This window comes from Scylla paramamosain, chromosome 7 (assembly GCF_035594125.1).
Source record: "Scylla paramamosain isolate STU-SP2022 chromosome 7, ASM3559412v1, whole genome shotgun sequence".
Taxonomy (NCBI): domain Eukaryota; kingdom Metazoa; phylum Arthropoda; class Malacostraca; order Decapoda; family Portunidae; genus Scylla; species Scylla paramamosain.
The window spans coordinates 29,760,395-29,780,615 of NC_087157.1; the positions used below are offsets into that span (position 1 = coordinate 29,760,395).

General features: G+C 36.7%; 3 protein-coding genes across 13 annotated transcripts in view; 1 reads left to right on the forward strand and 2 right to left on the reverse strand.

Annotated features, from left to right (window-relative positions):
• Positions 1–2,824, forward strand: part of LOC135102329 (mRNA cap guanine-N7 methyltransferase-like) — a 41,582-nt gene extending 38,758 nt beyond the window's left edge. For all 5 annotated transcript variants that reach the window (XM_064007389.1, XM_064007385.1, XM_064007387.1 and 2 more), the window contains exon 9: positions 2,390–2,824. In XM_064007389.1, coding sequence (XP_063863459.1) covers positions 2,390–2,427 — 38 coding nt within the window. In that variant the 3' untranslated portion in view covers positions 2,428–2,824. The remainder of the gene's footprint in view (positions 1–2,389) is intronic.
• On the reverse strand, positions 205–14,450 carry LOC135102330 (endothelial lipase-like). 3 transcript variants are annotated; one of them, XR_010269619.1, is made up of 8 exons: positions 14,312–14,450; positions 10,802–11,000; positions 8,372–8,514; positions 6,315–6,468; positions 5,330–5,427; positions 5,021–5,212; positions 3,860–4,056; positions 205–3,578 (listed from the first exon to the last, which is right to left on the reverse strand). XR_010269619.1 is itself a non-coding variant. In XM_064007390.1 (8 exons), exons 2-8 carry the CDS (start codon positions 10,921–10,923, stop codon positions 3,506–3,508), a joined length of 948 nt encoding a protein of 315 aa, XP_063863460.1. In that variant the 5' UTR covers positions 10,924–11,000; positions 14,312–14,450; the 3' UTR covers positions 205–3,505. The 3 variants fall into 3 exon arrangements, 2 of the variants coding, with proteins under 2 accessions (XP_063863460.1, XP_063863462.1); XM_064007390.1 differs by having other exon boundaries at positions 3,860–4,025; XM_064007392.1 differs by lacking the exon at positions 205–3,578 and having other exon boundaries at positions 3,913–4,354.
• Positions 13,780–18,781, reverse strand: LOC135102333 (coiled-coil-helix-coiled-coil-helix domain-containing protein 7-like). Of its 5 annotated transcripts, none has more exons than XM_064007403.1 (4): positions 18,633–18,781; positions 17,648–17,783; positions 15,300–15,398; positions 13,780–14,483 (listed from the first exon to the last, which is right to left on the reverse strand). In XM_064007403.1, exons 1-4 carry the CDS (start codon positions 18,665–18,667, stop codon positions 14,343–14,345), a joined length of 411 nt encoding a protein of 136 aa, XP_063863473.1. In that variant the 5' UTR covers positions 18,668–18,781; the 3' UTR covers positions 13,780–14,342. The 5 variants fall into 5 exon arrangements, with proteins under 5 accessions (XP_063863473.1, XP_063863475.1, XP_063863476.1 ...); XM_064007405.1 differs by having other exon boundaries at positions 18,502–18,638; XM_064007406.1 differs by lacking the exon at positions 18,633–18,781 and adding an exon at positions 18,361–18,495.
• Between the last annotated feature and the right edge of the window lie 1,440 nt (positions 18,782–20,221).

The window sequence follows — 20,221 nt, forward strand, 5'->3', positions numbered from 1 at the left end:
GGTCTTACTGGAGAATAATTCCCTCTTTCTCAAGGAAGTAAAAAGTTAAGATGGGAAGAAATAATAAGGCCTACAAGGTGTATATATATATATATATATATATATATATATATATATATATATATATATATATATATATATATATATATATATATATATATATAATTGTCTGATTGGACCCTCAAGGTTATAAAAAGTGGAATGGAATGTGGAGTTTAGGCTTTTCTCTATTTGCATATTAATTTACAAAAGTGAGTAGGGTTTTTATGTACAGTAAACCCTCAATATAATGAACTTCTATTTACCATATTTCAGATATAACAACCCCTCTAAGGCCATTGAACACTCATTTTGTTTTGCAAACTAACTTTGCAAATTACTGTGTTTTTTAAATTATCAAACACTTGTTTTATTTTACAAACATAGTAGGTTGTAAAATGCAGGAGAGTTGGCTGACATACAGTCAACTGCATATTTTTGAAAGATGGTGCAATGTTTTTCTTCTGCAAAGGCTAACCACACCATCTGCAGTGACATCATGCATAACAAAATCCTTATTGGCTGCTGCCTGGGAGGAGGCAGGCAGCAGCCAATCAAAAGTTAGCCATGCATGATATCATTGCAGAGGGTGTAGCTAGCCTCTCTGAGAGAAAAACATTGCACCAACTTTTCAAAAAACCTTATAGCTTCACAAAAATGCTACTCAGTCTGCTTGGCATGTCAGTTTGTTATCTCATCTCGTGTTGTGCACTAACTGTCAGCACGTGTTTTGTCATTTTTTTTTTTTTTTATTTACACATCAAGAAATGGCCTGTAAGAATGGCATCAAAGACTTGTACATAAGGATGTGTGTTTGGTGTGCTCTGGTGTATGGTGTAAAGTGTGGTTGCATCATCTTCCTTCCTTCCTTCTGCTTCATACAGTTCACTACTAAAACATCGTTTTCTTCCAAGGTATGAAAAAAAATTTCATTACTGCACTGTACTCTAATCTTATTATATACTGCAGTATTATTTACTGTATAGTAATAGAAAGTGACAGTAAAAAACCAATACACTAATATGGTACTGAGAGAGAGAGAGAGAGAGAGAGAGAGAGAGAGAGAGAGAGAGAGAGAGAGAGAGAGAGAGAGAGAGAGAGAGAGATACATACACATTCCCCTTATCTACCTGTACACACACACAAACACACCCACTTTTACATAAACACTCATACCCTTTCAGACACACAAACACGCACTCACACAAATAGTTCTACACACACACACACACACACACACACACACGTGTGTGTGTGTGTGTGTGTGTGTGTGTGTGTGTGTGTGTCAAGAAGTACAGTTTCCCACATAGAACTGTGGATATCTGAAATGGTGTAAACGAGGAGGTTGTTACAGCACCAAACATGCACAAATTTAAGGAAATGCTGGATATATATATATATATATATATATATATATATATATATATATATATATATATATATATATATATATATATATATATATATATATACACATACAGAGACAGGACACTATGAGCCCTGGTCAAACCCTGTACTATACAACTAGGTAAATACAACTAGGTAAAAAATACACACACAGAAAATTTGAAGTGTACACATCCTTTTTCTTTACATTTAAATAAGGACAGTACTATGCTGTACAATACAAGACAAACAACTGTTATTAACTGCTGTAAATATAATATGTAGTAGGGAGTCTGGAGAGACGAGAGGGTGTGTATGACCGAATGATTCTGTAAATAACGAAGTGTTTATTAGCTTTAGCAACCCACTCTTCCCTTGCATGTATTCATTATATTGAGGGTTTACCATACTTATATTTACAAAACATTCTGAAAGCATTTATGAGGTATAAAGATGTGGAAAAAGTAATGTTAGAGTGGACCTGTTTTTAAGTTAGATCACTTTAGATCTGACCAAGTATTCCAAACAGATTCTGTTACTTTAGGACCCAAAGGAAGTTAATGTACTTGTGTCACACCCAAGAGGTACTGATTTGAATCTTAGACCAAAGACAAATTGGGTTTGTCACCTATTCACCAAGAAACAAATAGGTACAGGATGTATGTGCTCTTCCTCCAAGAGACTGAAAATTGTCTTTGCCATAACCTGATGGGTAAACATTTATTTATTTATTTTTTTTTTTCCAGATTCAATTCCTTTGTATACTTATTTCCTTAATTTTATTTTCTTGGAATATATATATATATATATATATATATATATATATATATATATATATATATATATATATATATATACGAGTATATATATATATATATAAAATGCAGGAACTAGAAAACTTGCACATAAGTAATAAGCATTCTATGCAGTGGTGAGCAATAACTTTTTTTTTCTCCATCTTCAGGTATATACCAGGCCTGGGTCTTCAGAAAGATTACATGAACAAACAGTGTAAGTCATGATTGTAACAAGTGTGATTTGAATGATAGGATGGAGACATGAAGAAGATTGATATGGGACAAGGTTGAAGAGGTTCCTGTGGCGAGGCCATTGAATAAGGATGGAGAGGAGTGGCATTACAGATGTGCCTGAACAGCTCAAGGAAGACACAACACAGCACATGAGTTATATCATAGCAAATCTTTTAGTTGGTAGGAAGGTGGAGGGCTGCATGAAGGTTCGAGTATGTGTGTGTGTGTTATGTGTTCTTCTGGAATAGGTGAAATTGGAGACAGGAATAATTACCTCTACATATTTGTGCAAATGATGATTTATATAAGTTCACCTGTACAATTTTCAGACAGTAATGGAAGGAAGTAAAGTTATTTTCATATTGGTCTCTGCATTATTTATGTCATTTTATGGGATTTGCTATTTAAAAGATATTGGGAATCTCACCAGGTACCACTTAAGTGATACCTGGTGAGAAAATGATCAGTCTCATTTACTTATTTAAATAAGTAAATGAGACTGATCATTTTAGTGTTATGCCTAAATTAATTTTTTTTATGAAAAAAAGACAGATTATTGTATATTAAAGTGACTGGTCTTATACTTCAAAATTACCTAAAGAATGGCAAAAAGAATGCATTGCTCAGTTGCATGTGGCTAAGGGAGTGACAATATGCATTCAATAAATCATTTACCAAAAATTATCCTACAATATCAATGTGTAATACAAGTTGAAAAACATTGTGTTCCATACTCTCAAGAGAATGAACATGTAAAAAGAAATCATATGAATGAGATACATGAAAAGTACTTCTGGTAAATACCCACATAACTTTAAACTTTTTTTCTATTACACCTGTGATGTTGCCTGACAATGCTTTTCTTCCCAAGCAGAGGATAGATGGTAGTAATGTAAATCAGACTAGAGAAGGCAGCACAAAATATTCTACTTGAGTACAAAAGTGTAGACAGCAGGTTCAGCCACAGCATCTTCATGCACTGCCTTGACAAATTTGTCAAAGCTTGTTGAATTGGGCAGTACAGGTTAAGACAGGACCGCAGGCTAACATCAATTCTTGTGTTCCAGTGGCTGGGAATATGGAGGTGCTGCATTTGTTGAAAACTGGAAGTTTCCATGAGCACTGAAATACAACACAATAGTTTGGCTGCAGACATATACAAATATAAAGTAAATGACTTGACTGAATATTATTCAGAAAAAAAAAATGGGGAATGGGGATTAGAAATAGTAACATGTTCATTTTGTTAGAATAATCTCTCTCTCTCTCTCTCTCTCTCTCTCTCTCTCTCTCTCTCTCTCTCTCTCTCTCTCTCTCTCTCTCTCTCTCTCTCTCTCTCTCTCAAATTTGGTTTATATCTCAGATGGCAGTGCTAGAGTTATTAACCCAGCAAGTTTCGTTACCTGGTGTTTGGTGAGAGACCGAAATGATTGACAGTCTCACAGGTACAGGAATGGTGCACAAAACTTTCCCTGCTGTCACACCTGCAAGCTGGAAAGGCACTGTTACCATGCCTCACAGCTTCTACCATGATCCACACTGCCCGGTAGTGGCTGCATACTTGCTCCGCTGGAGATTGTTAAACTTACTCTTGTGTGCACTTGCATATAGCAACAAGAGTTCCTACATATTACACTTCAGCAACTACATGCAAACTGCAGTTTTGTTTTACTATTTGTAGAGCTTGACATCAATATAGAAACTGCATCTTTAATATAGTTTGACGGCTACCAACTGACCATATTTTTTTTTAAGTTACTATAAGACTGTAAAGCTAGACAATCACATATGGACTGCAGTTTTGTGGGTGTTAACTAGATAACAGTTAAACTGCTACATACAGATGCCTACATCCCATTCTTATGGTGTGGTTAACCAGTCAGATGCATGCGTATATCCTGTGAATAAAGGGTATATCCTGTAAATACAGGATATAACTATCTCCCAATGTCAACTCAATGCTATAGACATACCAACTTCAAAAACCTGCCAAGCTAAACAGTTTAATTTGATCTAAATGCAGTCAGACGGTGAATGGCTTATACTTTACACTGTCAAAGTCTTTCAAGTAAACACAAGATTTTGCAACTCATTTGGTAAGTCTTTTTTTTTTTTTTTTTTCCAGCAAAACAGATTGATTTATGGAGGAAAAAATAAACTGAATACTGTAGAATCACTGGGATTATACTGGTGAAAAGTCTCTGCCATTCTGGAGGTTCAGATCAGAAACTAAGGAAATGCAAAAGACAGGTAGCCTATATAAGGCAGGTTCTTATTAACTTGAACACTAAAGTAATACTGTATATAATGATACTTATACTATTCCACACAGTTTTGTTCATCTTGGCAAGGAAAACTTAAAACTACTAATATATGAGGAACTTGTCACTAGAAATCACTGTAGTAACAAAAGAAGATCAAAGCTGTATGGCTTCAAATCAAAAAGTCTACTAATGTGTTGAATTTTTCAGTTTTATAAAGATTCAAGCCTTCCCTATGTCTATGCAGGGTGGCCAACACCTCTAACAGTGCTGAAAACAGATACAACAGGACCTATAACTCACCTGTCTTGGGGAGATACCATGTGCTACACCCTGGCTGTATGTGACCTCCATTAGCATGAAAGTCAATGTGGCCAGGTGGGGAGTAGGACCCTATGGTGGAGGTCCGTAGGGTGACCACCAAGGCAGCATCACTGGCATCTAGAAACTCGTCCTTGGTTTTGGGAGGCAGCCATGGGTAGGAGGCATCCAACCCTATCCACATAGTTTGGATGAAAAGTAGGCTTAGTTAAGTATCTAGTTACAATGATCCAAGACCTAAGGGAAAAAAGTTTACCTGATAGTCCTAATGAATAAGACATTAGTGCTCACCTGTGATTCTTCCAAGAGTTCCTGATTTGACTCTATCCCCAACAAGACCACTGATTCGGCCTCCCAAGCTGAACCCTATCACATGGATCTTGCTGAGTCTGGAGACATGACAGAAAACAATCCATGATGAGTATCACATATAACTCTGGTAATTCTTAAAATCACAAGTGCAATGACTAACAAAGTAAAAGAGTAACCACATACTATCTTTATTTCCCTTTCTTCACTCTTAAAACTCATCTTTCATTCACATGTGAGACTCTCTCTCTCTCTCTCTCTCTCTCTCTCTCTCTCTCTTTCTCTGAGGTAACCTTGAATAATCTGTTCTTTCTTACATATTTATAACCTCCTTACACTGGAACATACAACTCTGGTAGATTCATTAATTTTTAATTCTTCTGGTGTAAACAGGCAATTCCTTCTGTTCTTTAACGATAGGCCATTGATGGTCACTATTCCACTGTGCTGTTAACCTGGGAATTGGACCTTACTTCATAAGGATTAAAAGCCAAAGACTAGTGTTTGCTATGGTTTCCCTATTGGTTCCATCTTATAAGGCATATTAACAGTGTGAACTGTGTGAAGATGAGGATGGCCTGACAGACTAATATATCTGTAATGCTTTTATGATACATATTTCCTCTAGGAAAAATTTAAATGATGATACATTAGGAACCCCAAACTATCCTACTTAGGGCTCTTAGAAACCTAGAACTATCCCTGAGTGTTTGTGTAAATAGATTATGAGAAACAATGCATCATTAGTTACTTATAAGGAAGTTCAGCTCATGTTAATATTTGGTATATCTAATTTTTCTCTTATGTCATCCCAAATGTCTACCAATGACCAGTAAAAAATATATATTAATTAGAACATCTTAAATCTCACTAATCAAAAGTAAATAAAAAATGCAAGACAGTACAGTCAGTATGAGAACAGAAGTAGCAGTGGCACAACATTCATAAGTATTCATGAGAAGCCTACCTCACCCCTCTCTCCTCAACCAGCAAGTCAATAAATTGGGCTGTGGTGTTAGCTATCTGCCTGGTATTGGCCATCATATAGGGCCGGGAAATGGTGACTAAGTCCCAGTAGTCTACCAGGATCACCAGGCTGCCAGGCTCAGCAACCAGCAGAGCTGTGCAGGAGGAGCTTGAGTCCATCATACTGTTGTAACATGACTAATATTCTAACAATTACAAAACAAATAACAAAACACTGTATTAGCTAGGAAAAAATTATGTATATAAGGACAACCATCTTTAATTCAGGATCAGTAGAATCTGCAGGATACTGGAATACAGAGATTTGATTAAAATAAACTTAACCCAACAATTAACCACTTTATCCTATCTTTAAAATATCCCATAAATCAGAACACATTGATTAATATGAGGGCTGTACCAACACCATTTTCTTTTTGACAATACCAACACTGATACTTCATTTCTGGCTGATACTGATAGTATCAGTACAGCCAATACTGTCAACAAAGAAACTGAGCAATTTTTCTTTCTGTTTATATGTGGAAGAGCCAATACTGTATAATTCACACAAGACTTGCAGACACACTGCTATCAAGTTTTTTCAAATATTCAACATTTATCTTTTATGGATAATGTATGAATATTGTTTTTTTTTTTTTACATGAGAAGCATTTCCTTTATTCACTGCAGCCATGGCTAGAGCTAAAACTGAGCAGGTCTAATAATAAATTAAAAAACAAACTGAAATGGTTTCCTTGTGTTTGGAAGTGATGCTAACTATTTATGCAGCAAGTAGCATCAACAAACAGTAGCAGTGGCAGGTTGGTGCAGCAACCTGGGAAATTTGAAATTACACTATCCAAAATCAGTGTTGGATTTGTGATTGCCAGATCAGTGATGGTTGACCTGTAGGGAAGACTGGGGTGATCTGTGCCACTTTTTACTTTTCACCTCCTAGTTCTTGTATTTTTGGGCTGAGACCATTAGCTGGTGCACCCATACAAATTTTAGGGTGTCGTTCTTACTTGATCTGAGTGCCAACCTCTCAGAATTTGCAGAAGTGGCATGGATGGTCATCAGACATTTTTGGTAAAATGGCACAACTTGCCCCAGCCATGGGAAAGTTGAGCCACCCCTTCTGGTAAGTTAAGTCACATGGGGAAAGTTGAGCCAGGTAGCAGAAACAGTATATTACAAACATATTTTCAAAATATAAAAACATTTTACTTTTAAAATAATTGTTCTAATACACACACTATGTTCATCATTGCAGAATGTCCTCTTCATACCAGTCTCAAATAGAGTGGTAGATGAATGGAATGGACTCAGTAATCAAGTTGTTATTGTTGAGCCATTAGGGAGCTTTAAAAGATTAGAAAAATTTATGGATGGAGATGATAGGTGGAAATAGGTAGGTACAGGGATTGCCACATGTAGGCCTGATGATTTCTTGCAGCTTCCCTTATTCTATTATGTTCTTAAATATCAATATCACATTTTTTCATGATAAACAAAATAACTTACTTTACCATAGTAGGTTTGAAATTAAATTGAAATGTATGATAAACAAAATAACCTCATAAGATGTGCCATACTTACCTAACCCTGAGTGGCACAGACTGCACCATCCTGACATTTTCTAAAATGTCAATGCATCTCTACTGATGAAGGCATGTTGAAAGAAACAGGACATGATAAAAGACAGTTATACACACTATCAAATGCTACATTTGGTTTCTTATAAATCTGTACTGTATGTGTACAATATATCCACAAACCTGTTTGCTTGAGATCTAGTTAGAAGGCAAAAAAACAGTTTTTTTGTAGTGAGAAATCTTGTCCTTGAGAAAATCCTGAAGCCATATACACAAATAACAATTAATTTTTACTTTTAACAATAAATGGCACCACCTTAAAGAGGAAGTCAAAAGGGAACATGTAACAAGGATGGCACAACATACCCCGGTCTCCCCTACAACCAACACAACCATGAATTATCACACAGCCTCCTAAAGCAGAGTCCCACCAAGAACAGGTAGCTCAGTGGCAACTCACCATCCGTAAGGTTGAGGATCCATACTCGAAAAGATGACTCTGTGTATCCATGGATGATGATGCTGATTTGGGTGTCAGAACTCAGGGGCAGCCCTGCCACTCCAGCACTGGTAGCCTTCACCTCCCTCCGGTCTTCATGGGAACTATTAAACAAGAAAAGAGGTATGTGTGTGTGTGTGTGTGTGTGTGTGTGTGTGTGTGTGTGTGTGTGTGTGTGTGTGTGTGTGTTTACCTAGTTGTAGTTTATGGGAGGGGAGTAATCTCATAGTATCCCATCTCTACATATGTCTAGTTTGGTCTTAAAAACACTAACAGTTTCAGCATTTATAACATCTTCACTGAGTTCATTCCATTTGTTCACACTTCTGTGAGGAAAACTGTACTTCTTAATGCCTCTTATACAGTTAACTTTCTTCAACTTCTTATTGTGTGTGTGTGTGTGTGTGTGTGTGTGTGTGTGTGTGTGTGTGTGTGTGTGTGTGTGTGTGTGTGTGTGTGTGTGTGTGTGTGTGTGTGTGTGTGTGTGTGTGTGTGTGTGTGTGTGTGCTACAGAAGTATAAATTCAAAGATCAGTGGATATCTGAAGTAATGAATGCTGGGGCAGATGTAATTTTTAATCATAACAGATACAAATGTGTAGTTTTTTTTAAATCTGTATAATTGCTTCTTTGTTTGTAGCATTTACAATGACAATAACATAATGGTTAATTATTTACTTAAATGATCCATGATCCACTTAGTAACTGTGGAAGTGTATCTTCAGAGCATAACCTATTTGGTTTCAACCAATAATACCAAATTAGTAAGACATCATAGTCATGTGTGCACTTTAGTCTGTACTACTTATGAAGCTATGAGACCACAAGAGCCTCAAAGAATAATTATTGAGCAAATGTGTGTGATAGAGGTGAATGGAGAGTGACAATGGTGAGTACATGAAACTGACACAGTCTCATGAATCCCTAGGAGGAGACATGGGTGTACTTGGTAGGATCCATGGGCATATGGACACAGTTAGAGAATGGGGCACTCCATAGAAAGTATCCTACATCTGCTGTGGTCTCAGGATTGGAGTAGATGCAGGGTAGGGAACAGTCTCATTATGAAGAGGCAGGAGTAAACCAATGTATGTTGTTGGGCTTTACTGTGATTGTGTGTGACCAGCTGTATTGTGCCTGGATTCTTGGGGTAGAGTATGTTGGTCAACAAGACTCTCCCTTTCCACCAGTTGCTGCTAAGAGTGTGAATGACACAGCTAAGAGTGTGAATGACATGTGTGTGTGTGTGTGCAGCTGCAAATAGTGACTGAAATAATATGGATATAGATGCAAATTTCAATTTTTATGTGGATGCTCAATGGGTGAATATGACTGAGGATGTAGATTTCTATTCACTGTGGTAGACAAGGACATGGAAGTAGATCTATCTTCATTGTTCAACACAGCTGTGTGTAGGATTAAACAGGTTTATCTTGTGGATGTTATACACTCCACTGCCAATGAAAGTGGCATGCATGATAAACTGGTTTAGTATTGTGGGAAAAGTCTCCAGCTCAGTTGAAATTAAGGGCTCAGTATGAAAATGTGGCAACATCGCCAAGCAGTTTGAGCATTCTGTCAACTGTCACATCTCTACATGTCACCACTCAGTTGACTCTTGACCCTATTAAGGGGTACTCACATTTGCCCTGCTCACCTGGAAATCGTGCCAAATCTATTCCCACATTTCATGTCAATGTAATGTTAAGTATTGATGTAGAAGGATGGGTGTGGATCTAAGGTGATTTCTAGAGAGACGGGACTGCCACAAAGAACTGTGCACTATGTGTGGTGTTGGTTGAAAAGATGCTGTGGAAGTAATGATAGTTCCACCCCATTAAAACAAACTGCTCTGGACAAAGGTGTGTTTTGTCAAAAAGAACTTTATTTTTAATAAGGCATCAGCTGAGTGCTTCACCATTTCTCATAGTATGAGAAATAAAGCAAAAAACATTGGTGTTTGTGTGTGACACAAAACATAATAACATCAGCACACCACTTTCATTGGCAATCGGTGTATGTGTTACCTCTAAGGACTAACAGTACCTAAGCAATGAGTGGAACATTATACAAGGTGTGATCAAAAAGTTTTAAGACTGCAACTATGAAAAGAAAAAAAGTGTACCTGATTTAAGTACTGATCGAAACACTAAAGGGAACACCAAAATGTAGAGAAAGCAGTGCTCATTGATACCATAACATTCTTGAGGAATGTTGTATTGAAAAACTTTCAAAAGATTTTAATATAAGTAAAGACAATCTTCACAAAAACATCATGTGTATCTTTCTAAAATCTGGCATTTTCTCTACCTCCTAAGTGGAATTCAAGAAAATGTAAGCAAGTATAAAAATAGGAAATGGGTTGACAGCAGCAGCAGTGCAAATCCCTCACCTGGTGCAGTAATAGAAGAGCACACCCAGCTTCCCACTTGGATAATTCGGGTAAACCTTCACCACCACAACAGCTACAAGGGCCATCAAGATGGAGACCACAAGAATTTGTTTCATATTCATTTTGACACTTGCCTGCTTGGACTGGGAATATTTGATTCACAGATTGCCTTCACTTCTCCCATTTAAGTATTTTGTACCTGAAATTATGGATGGGCCTTTACCTTTCTGGATAACAAGAGCATAACAGTAAGTGAACATTATACAGAGCATCAACATTCCTTATTATGCATGATGTAGTACACACCACAGCCAAAAAGAAAATTATTCATTGAAGCTCTGTAAATTTGGCTTGGATGGTTTTGGGTCATGATTATACTATATTGATAAAATATGCCAAAGGAGAAAATATGGATTTCAAAAGTATTTGCTGGTGCTTAATTATATGAGTGACTACAACACTTAATGAAAGAAAGGGCAGTAAGCATGAGGAAAAAAAAGTGCTGTGTAATAAAATAACTGTACCAACAATCGCATATGCAATGAGACTTAGGTAGTGAATGAAAGACAAAGGTCAGGGGTCCAAGCAGCTGAAAAGAATTACTCAAGAAGTGACTGCGGTGTGTAGTGAAAGTAGTAAGTGTGTAAGAAAAATTTGGTGTAGCAAGTAAAGATGCAGGAATGAAATGTAGAGTGGCTGAAAGTCAAACACTGCATCCTAAGATGGTATGACCATTTGGAAAGAATGGCAGTAAGTTAAATTATTCAATATGCATTTATAAGCATGTTAGATATGGTGGATGCATGATAATGGCTTTCATTAAAACTAAAGAAGAGAGTATATGAGAGAAAGGGATGAGAAGAGAATAGTAAGATTTAGAGCATACAAGGATGGAATGCTAGGACATGAATAAATTAAATAAATAGAAAATTTTTTTTCCTGTTACAGTTGACCCCTTTGGGAGGAAGACTCATTAGATAGAGACAAACATGTAGGTAGACAGATAAAGTGTATAGACATGATTGAATGAACACTATTTTGTGATAACATGCCTTGCAAGATTGTGAGGGACATCATTGTCATTATAGTTTTGAAAAGCAAGTGGTATGTAGAGATATAACTGTTAATTATCCTTGTAAATTTATTCAAGTTGAATAATGGAGAGAGAAAACAATGCACATAAGCTAGAAATAAAGCAAACCATGTATTTTGATTAATTTTTAGAACAGTAAAAGTAGAAGTCCCAAGTAGTATTAAAGTTATATTTGGCATTGATCAGACTTCATCTAGATTGTGCTGTGTAATTCTGACCTTCATACTTTAGGAAGCTTATGGGTCCATTAGAGCCAATACATAGAAGAAAATATTTTGAAAACACAAGAGATGAGAAATATTCCTTATGAAATAGGATTGAAACTTTTTTATTTATATCTCTTACAGATTAAATGTTTAAGAGGGGATTTAATAGAGGTATTTAAGTGACACAAGAATGACAATCAAAATCCTTAGGTTCAGTAATCAGGATAGGACACGAACATAAGAAAATAAGGAAGCTACACAAAACTATCAGGCCTACACATGGTAGTTCCTATATGAAACGCACCTACCTGTTTCCATCTATTGCCCTTATCCATATATTTGTTTTATGTTCTTTTAAAGTTTCCTAATGACTCATCACTAACAACCTGATTACTGAGTTCATTCATCTACCACTCTGAGAACCAATTCCTTCCTATATTTTTTTTTTAACTTTTGCAAGTTTGAACCCATTATTTTTTTTCTATCCTGATTGCTGATCCTCAGAATTTTGCTCATGATACCCTTAATATATCCCCAAGAAATAATGGGTTCAACTTTGATACAGTTAGATTTAAAAGAGATAAGAAGAAATTACTTCTCAAATAGAATGGAAGATGAATAGAAGACAAGTAAATAAGTGTCTTCTTCAGGTTTTTTTCTTTTTTTTGCCCTTGGTCAGAGGCTTTATATATATATATATATATATATATATATATATATATATATATATATATATATATATATATATATATATATATATATATATATATATATATATATATATATATATATATATATATAAGTCAGTGCTAGGTTTCTTAGAGCTTCTCTTATTTTCTTAAATTCTTATGAGCTCTAAGCTAGTTGGATACAGCCTGCAGCACCAAGCCCAGCAAGCACCCTCAAAACCATAGTGTGAATGACACAAATAGAAGAGAGTAGGGATGCATTTAATTAGAAACTATGGGATAATACTGAACTGAACACAGCACAGTGACACACTAGAAGTGAAGATTGAAGCAAATAGTAATACCACTTTTCAACTATCACCCTTATTGCCCAAAGAGAAAGACTGTAGTGCAGTGTGCCACAGTGCTTCATTCAATGTTGGTGAATGAGACACCAAAGATATCCTCTCTCCTCTATTCTTTTCTTGCCTCCCTGATATTTAATTTCCTATGGTTATAACAGTTGCTGTATCTGGTTCAAGGTCATCAGCAAGTCCTGTCAAAATAAGCAGGATGGAAATCACTAAAGTTGTACAGCCACATTGACAGGATGATGTAAAGATGTAAAGAAAGTTGCAAGTGAAATTTAAGGTTTTAATAGAAAAGGAAAGCTACTTGGAAAATGGAAGAATTGGATAAAGACATACATATGAGGAAGAAGTGTTAGTATAAGCCAAGTGCTTGAACAAGCAGGACAAAGAGAGGTCTTTTACTGTCCTCAGCCCTTGGGAAATGCTCCTAGAAGTAAGGTATCAGAGAGATATACTTAAGAAATTGCAGATGGCCAGCATTTTCACAGCACTACATAGTATGGGCAACACTGACAGGGAGTGTTGAACTGCCCTGTGTGGGAAGGAGACAAGACTACCAAGAGTGACACCAAAAGTTTGACTGTATGTCAAATAAAGCCAACATTACTGCAAAGAGGAAGAAAGAGGAAGAAAAAAAAAAACCACTCATATTTCTTTAATTGCTTGCCATCATCATCATATATTATATGCAAATAGTGTCACAGTAGAGATAGACTATAGTGACACTAAAATACAAGACTACATAACAAAAATCTGGTACACCAAGATTCCACAATAAACCCAAACTTCTCTTCTTAGTGTGTGTGTGTGTGTGTGTGTGTGTGTGTGTGTGTGTGTGTGTGTGTGTGTGTGTGTGTGTGTGTGTGTGTGTGTGTGTGTATATGTGTGTGTGTGTGTGTGTGTGTTACCACAGTCTCTAGGGTCACATTCTGAATTCATGACCACCAGCTTAAAGCTTATATAGTTCTAGATAAGACTGAGACCTTTGAAACACCACACAACCCATCCTCAGGTTCAAATGTAGTAAATGCCCACTCATCAATCAAAATGTTCAATGATGTTAACAGAATATGATTTTCAGCCTGTTCAGTGACAATCAAGACTGCCATCTACTGTACATAATATAATGTATGTAAATTTTCACCTCCTTGAGCCATTGCATACAAACTAACCATATCTGACTCTGTTTCCAATGATCATCTGCTATTGCTGTTCTTGCTGTTGTTGCTGCTGATATTTCCTTCTCCTATTCTCCAAATACTCTGCCTTGATCTTGTCTCGCTCCTCAGCAGGTGGCAGATGAGGTACGATACCAGCCCTTCGTCTCTCTGAACGCACGTTGCCCTAATGAGGAAGTTCACATGTCAACAGTACAGATTATTATTATTATTATTGTTATTATTACTATTATTATTATTATTATTATTATTATTATTATTACTATTATTACAAGTATAATCCTCAGTGTCAGCCACATGTCTGGGGATTCAAGGCTGACATCAAATTTTTAGATGATAAGATCTTGGAAGGAACTGAAGAGGATGCAAAAAGGAATGTTAGGGAAAGAAGAGAAGAGAGATGAGGATAAGATGCTGATTGAGAATAATGTTGTAAGAAACAGGAGGGCAGAGGATTCTGAGGAATTGCTGACTGTGGGAGAGGATAGGGAGCCTGAAACTGTAACAGTAAGAATGGAGCAAGGAATGAATGTGGTAAGTTAGCTAAAACTTTGCTGACAAAAAATTAATTGTAGGAGTCAGTTACAGTAATTAAACACAAAAAAACTGCAGGTTCATGGGAATATATTGCTGAATGCTTTTATGAGAGGCAAATCATTTATTGTGGAGTTGTTTCTAAGACTGCTAAGTTTGTTTCATAAATATTTTGGTAGTGATTGAGTACGCAACTTTGACTACATCTTGTTCAATTAGCTGATCAGGTTACACAATGAGAAAGGAACAGGTCTGTTGTGGTGCAAAAAGGTATAGGAGTTCTGCTGTCATGGTCAGGTGTGAAAAGTCAGGTATGCTGCATGCTTGCAAGGACAGGAGCAAATGTTAACCATACTATCATGGCTATTCTCTGAAAGGATTTCATGGAACAAGCATCAGATAATATCAAGAGAAGCTAAAATTACAAAGTCAAGTAGATAATGCTCACCCAGAATTCTTTGCACTTTTTGTAGTTTTCAAAATATTCACCACAAGCATTCCTGTTGTAGGAAGATTCTTCTAGACACTTGAATGACATGTCATGTTCCTGTAAAATGTAAGGAAAACAATTACCATAAACCTTGAGTACATACTGTTTCTGCTTGCCTGAACTTCCTGCCTGCTTCAGTATTTTCTCATTCCTATGAACTCTTTCATGAAGGAGGTTTCGAGACAAATACCCTCCAACTTTGGATAATCCATTTGTCTGTTCTGTGTGAGAGACTGGCACCTCAATGTTTTTTTTCTTACCTTAAGTTTTGTTCCCCAAGGCCAGAAAACCTCTTACACACACACACACACACACACACACACACACACACACACACACACATACACATACACACACACATACACACACACACACACACACACAGATTAAAAATAATAAAAAGAAGATCGTTTATAGAAAAACGAATCAATAAATGAATTACTTATATATATATATATATATATATATATATATATATATATATATATATATATATATATATATATATATATATATATATATATATATATATATATATATATATATATATGCTCATAGTTAAGTGTCCTCCTCCTTCTCCTCCTCATGGGCAGCTTTCATTCACTTAATATTTTACAAAGAGTGTCATGAGTTTGAAATTTCAATAACAAAAAGTTACTTGGTTGGGCAGGGGCTTGGTTCAATAACGTTCCAAAGACAATTATTTGCTTCTTTACTACATACTTGAAGTCAAAGACAGTTTCAAATTTTGTCTTTGTGGTCCTTGAATAATGATCTGGTTTTGGTTAGCACTGGTTTACACATGAGAACATTAACTTCAGTGTTGTGCTTTGTTTGCATTGGCCCTTTCAAAATTTGGGTTCAATTTCCCATCTTTTAGGAATTTTCAGGAAGTAATCAACTACTGATTGGACACTTAGTTGTTGTATGTCACATTTCTTATTGCAAATTATCATTACTATCCTATCATAGAATGGAGGCTGGTGAAGATAATTAGATCTAGTGGGAAAGATGTTCACTTGCAAAGTAGGCTATGTAAGGGATGGATGAATAATGTAAAGGAGGCCTTAAATTGTGTGTGACGTAAGTGAATGGAGAGTTGTGAGTACATAAGGAATGATGCAGCCCTGCAACCTCTGTGGGAGGTGCCACACAGTGACAGTTACACACAGGTGTAGTAAGGGAGAGTATTTGCTATGAAGGAGCCTTGATCTGGACCAAATTGTCCAAGATGTTCACCTGATTCTCATAATGTGAGGGCAGGAATTCCTTCTCTTCCCCATTGGGGGATCAGGGGGTTAAGAGAGTAGTGTGAATGAGTGTGAATGTGAAAGTTGTACAAAGTTAGTACAAAGTGACACTTTCACAAATGGTAACCTATGAGTTGTTGGTCCATGGAATGCAGATCCAATGTTAACCTATGGGTTCCTTGAGCTGTACATGATTTTACTGAGGGTGTTCATGTGTTTCCTGCTTTCAAGTTATTGGTCTCTCTCTCTCTCTCTCTCTCTCTCTCTCTCTCTCTCTCTCTCTCTCTCTCTCTCTCTCTCTCTTTAACCATGAAAGTTTCATGCATCCCACAAGTTAACATAATTACTGCTCCCAACATTCTGAAGTCATGTTATAAGAATACTGCCACCATGGATCTCCTGGTTATCAGAAGGGATAGAGCAAAGGGTCTAAGAACATGCTTCTTTATTTTCATTCATAAAATGGGAAATTCTCAAGGGCTCCAAAAATCCATGTTTATTTACTTATTTATTTATTTATTATTGTTACTATTATTATTATCATTATTATTATTATTATTATTATTATTATATTATTAATATTATTATTATTATTAATTTACTTATTATTGTTTTTATTAATTTATTTTTTTAATACTGGAAAGAAGTACAATCAATTCATTTTATTTCTGCAATATTTTCAAAGATTGCTGCAGCATTCTTAAGCTCAGAACTCCTGTAATATTACTAGTGTAATCTCATGCAGTAATCTCATAGACTGAAGCTTCACTCCTTAAATCTGCCAAGTAAGTTCCAGCAAACTTTGAAAATATTACAAAAATAAATTGGAATAATAATAATAATACAATAAACGTTGGTATAGTGCAATAATTCTTAATAAGAATTAATCTTTGATAAAACACAAGTGAACTAGTACTGTTAATTTGGTAATAAGGATTCTGTTTTTCTGCTATGACATGTCACCTGATCAGGGATCTCCTTTTCTTTAATGCATGTAGTCCATGACATCTAAACATTTATACTGGGTTGCTGGGGGTAACACCCAGGAAATATTACCTTGAGGCAAGGATTTTTTTCCTCATGCTTCAGCTTGGAGCCCCGACGTATGTTTTTCTGCCGACCTTCCTCGGTGGTTGACGGTTCTGTCCAAATCCCATGAAACATAGCTTGCCAGAGCCTTCCTCCTGCACACCTGCAAAACACACAACACTGCATCACCTGCACTACACTGGAACTCAAAACACTGCATCATCTGCACCACACTGGCACTCAAAACACTGCATCAGCTGCACCACACTGACACTCAAAACACTGCATCAGTTGCACCACACTGGCACTCAAAACACTGCATCACCTGCACCACACTGGCACTCAGAACACTGCATCACCTGCATTACATCACCACAGCGTGATTGGATCCAATTATCTGTCTATGACTTCTGCTGGGTCTGCCCCTCCCTTGCTCAGTCTTGGTAAGGCGCTACTAGCAGAATTGACAGTCCTGCATCACCTGCAGCAGCACCACAACAAAACACAACATTGGACTTGACTTACTCTAACCACAAAAAGTGCGACATCGCTATTTTCTGAGCCATTATTGCACTAACGAACCCCTAAATATTCCTATAATATGATAATTCCTGGGATATTTACTCGGTACTTGATATATAATTGCATCCGAAACATTTGTTAGCACTGATAATAGGGACTCATTATTTTCTCATTTCTTGACGTGGTAAAAGTTACCGTACATAAGTACTACTACTTACTTATCCTCCCGTAGTAAAGGTTTCCTTCAGGTATCCCTTCCAGCACCCAGTGACAATTTCTATGATCTAAATAGCCAATAGACTGTTAGATAATAACTGAATATTGGTCTTTCAGGACCGTCCTACCCCTCGGTGCCTTACCCTGGCGCTGTTTGAGTTAGGGAAGCATCAAAAGTATTGTGTTTGTTTTGTATTGAGGGTTCTGGGTAGGCTTAGCGGGTCTTCACTTTATCCTGTGGGAAAGTGAAGGGAGAAGAAAGTGAGTGACCCACCTATCAAGATGATGATGATGATGATTGATATTCATCTCAAGAACGGCACTGCCGCCATCCTTGTTTACCAGTGTTTTGAGGTCGACGGTTTTTTTTTTTTTTTTTTATCTCTTCAGTGATAGTTGCCTTTATTTGCATGTGTGTGTGTGTGTGTGTGTGTGTGTGTGTGTGTGTGTGTGTGTGTTTATAGTGTGTGTTGTTATAGGTATGAATAGTAAGCTCGAGATAATGACTGTAAATTACTTTGCGAAAGATGGTGCGGTGAGCCATGGCTGCCTAAACATGGTATAAGGATTATAACAAGGAGGACGTAAGCAAAATTCTTAGGATCAGTAACAAGGATAGAACAAGAAATAACGGGTTCAAGCTTGAAATAAAAGGTTAAAAAAAGAGATGGAAAGGAGTTAATTCTCAAATAGAGCGGTATATAAATGGAACGGACTCTGTTATCAAATTGTTGGTACCGAGTCATTAGGGAGCTTTAAAAGGGATTAGACAGATTTATGGATAGGGATGATAGGTGGAAATGGGTATATTTCATACAGGGACTGTCACGTGTAGGCCTGGTGGCTTCTTGCAGCTTCCCTTATTATTTTGATGTTCTTATGTTCTTAAGGAGGTACTCATAGTCAGCCCATCAACTATCATAGGCGGCTACATCCGTGGGAAATGCTAGTATATAAAGCATAGGGGAAACATCGAAGGCAGGCGGTGAAGGAAGGAAATCACAGGTAATGTTTAACACATAGGACTGAATATCTAAGAAACATACATTTGAGCTTCATGAATATATACATGTAGAGCATTGACACTAATCAGTGAAGGAAGGAAATCACAGGTAATGTTTAACACATAGGACTGAATATCTAAGAAACATACATTTGAGCTTCATGAATATATACATGTAGAGCATTGACACTAATCAGTCTCCACAACTACGTGACCATATGAAAGAAGAAAAGAGCTCCTCTAGCTAGTGGGAGGAGCTTATAGCCACATACACCATTGTTATACGTCATTATCATATACGAGTCTACTGCATTACATACATTTAGAACTCTCCCAATCGTTGCAGGAGGACAGAGTGGTAAAGCCAGACACCACGCCACGCTGGCATTTTCGGGTGTGTTGCTGGTAGTTGGTGGAAGGAGACAGTCAATGGATTCAAACCAGTCTTTTTGACATGCCAAGATTTCTATAAGCCTTCCATAATAATAACCCCTACACCAACAGTAGAGATGATAAATGACAAATGCATAACTACATATCACACAATTAATAAAACACGCACACTTCTCTGCTAGGCCGTACCGCGCCTCGCAGAGCGTTGTTGATGGGGATATCCAAAGGGTGCCACCCTGTGCCATGAACTTGTTGGCGTATTCATAGCTATTACAGAGAGAAAGAGAAATAGAGAAAGAGATCCCCTCTTAATTTTTGTCTCTCTAATGAATGTAAATTTAATAGCTTTAATGTCCTCTCGTAAGCAAGATTTCCCATCCCTTGTATTATTTTAGTAATTCTCCTCCGTATCCTGACTCTAAATATAGGAAACATAATTGGATAGCATAGTTTGGCAAATGAGGTCT

Excerpts from the sequence above, each read along its gene's own strand:
- LOC135102330 (XM_064007390.1), bottom strand. The coding sequence starts at position 10,923 with ATGAATATGAAACAAATTCTTGTGGTCTCCATCTTGATGGCCCTTGTA. Across the intron at positions 5,428-6,314 it reads GTTGAGGAGAGAGGGGTGAG|ACTCAGCAAGATCCATGTGA; the intron begins GTAGGCTTCTCA and ends TCATGTCTCCAG. Across the intron at positions 5,213-5,329 it reads AACTCTTGGAAGAATCACAG|GGTTGGATGCCTCCTACCCA; the intron begins GTGAGCACTAAT and ends CTATGTGGATAG.
- LOC135102333 (XM_064007403.1), bottom strand. The coding sequence starts at position 18,667 with ATGAATATCAATCATCATCATCATCATCTTGATAG. Across the intron at positions 17,784-18,632 it reads CATCATCATCATCTTGATAG|GTGTGCAGGAGGAAGGCTCT; the intron begins GTGGGTCACTCA and ends TGTGTTTTGCAG. Across the intron at positions 14,484-15,299 it reads AAAAGTGCAAAGAATTCTGG|GGCAACGTGCGTTCAGAGAG; the intron begins GTGAGCATTATC and ends CTTCCTCATTAG.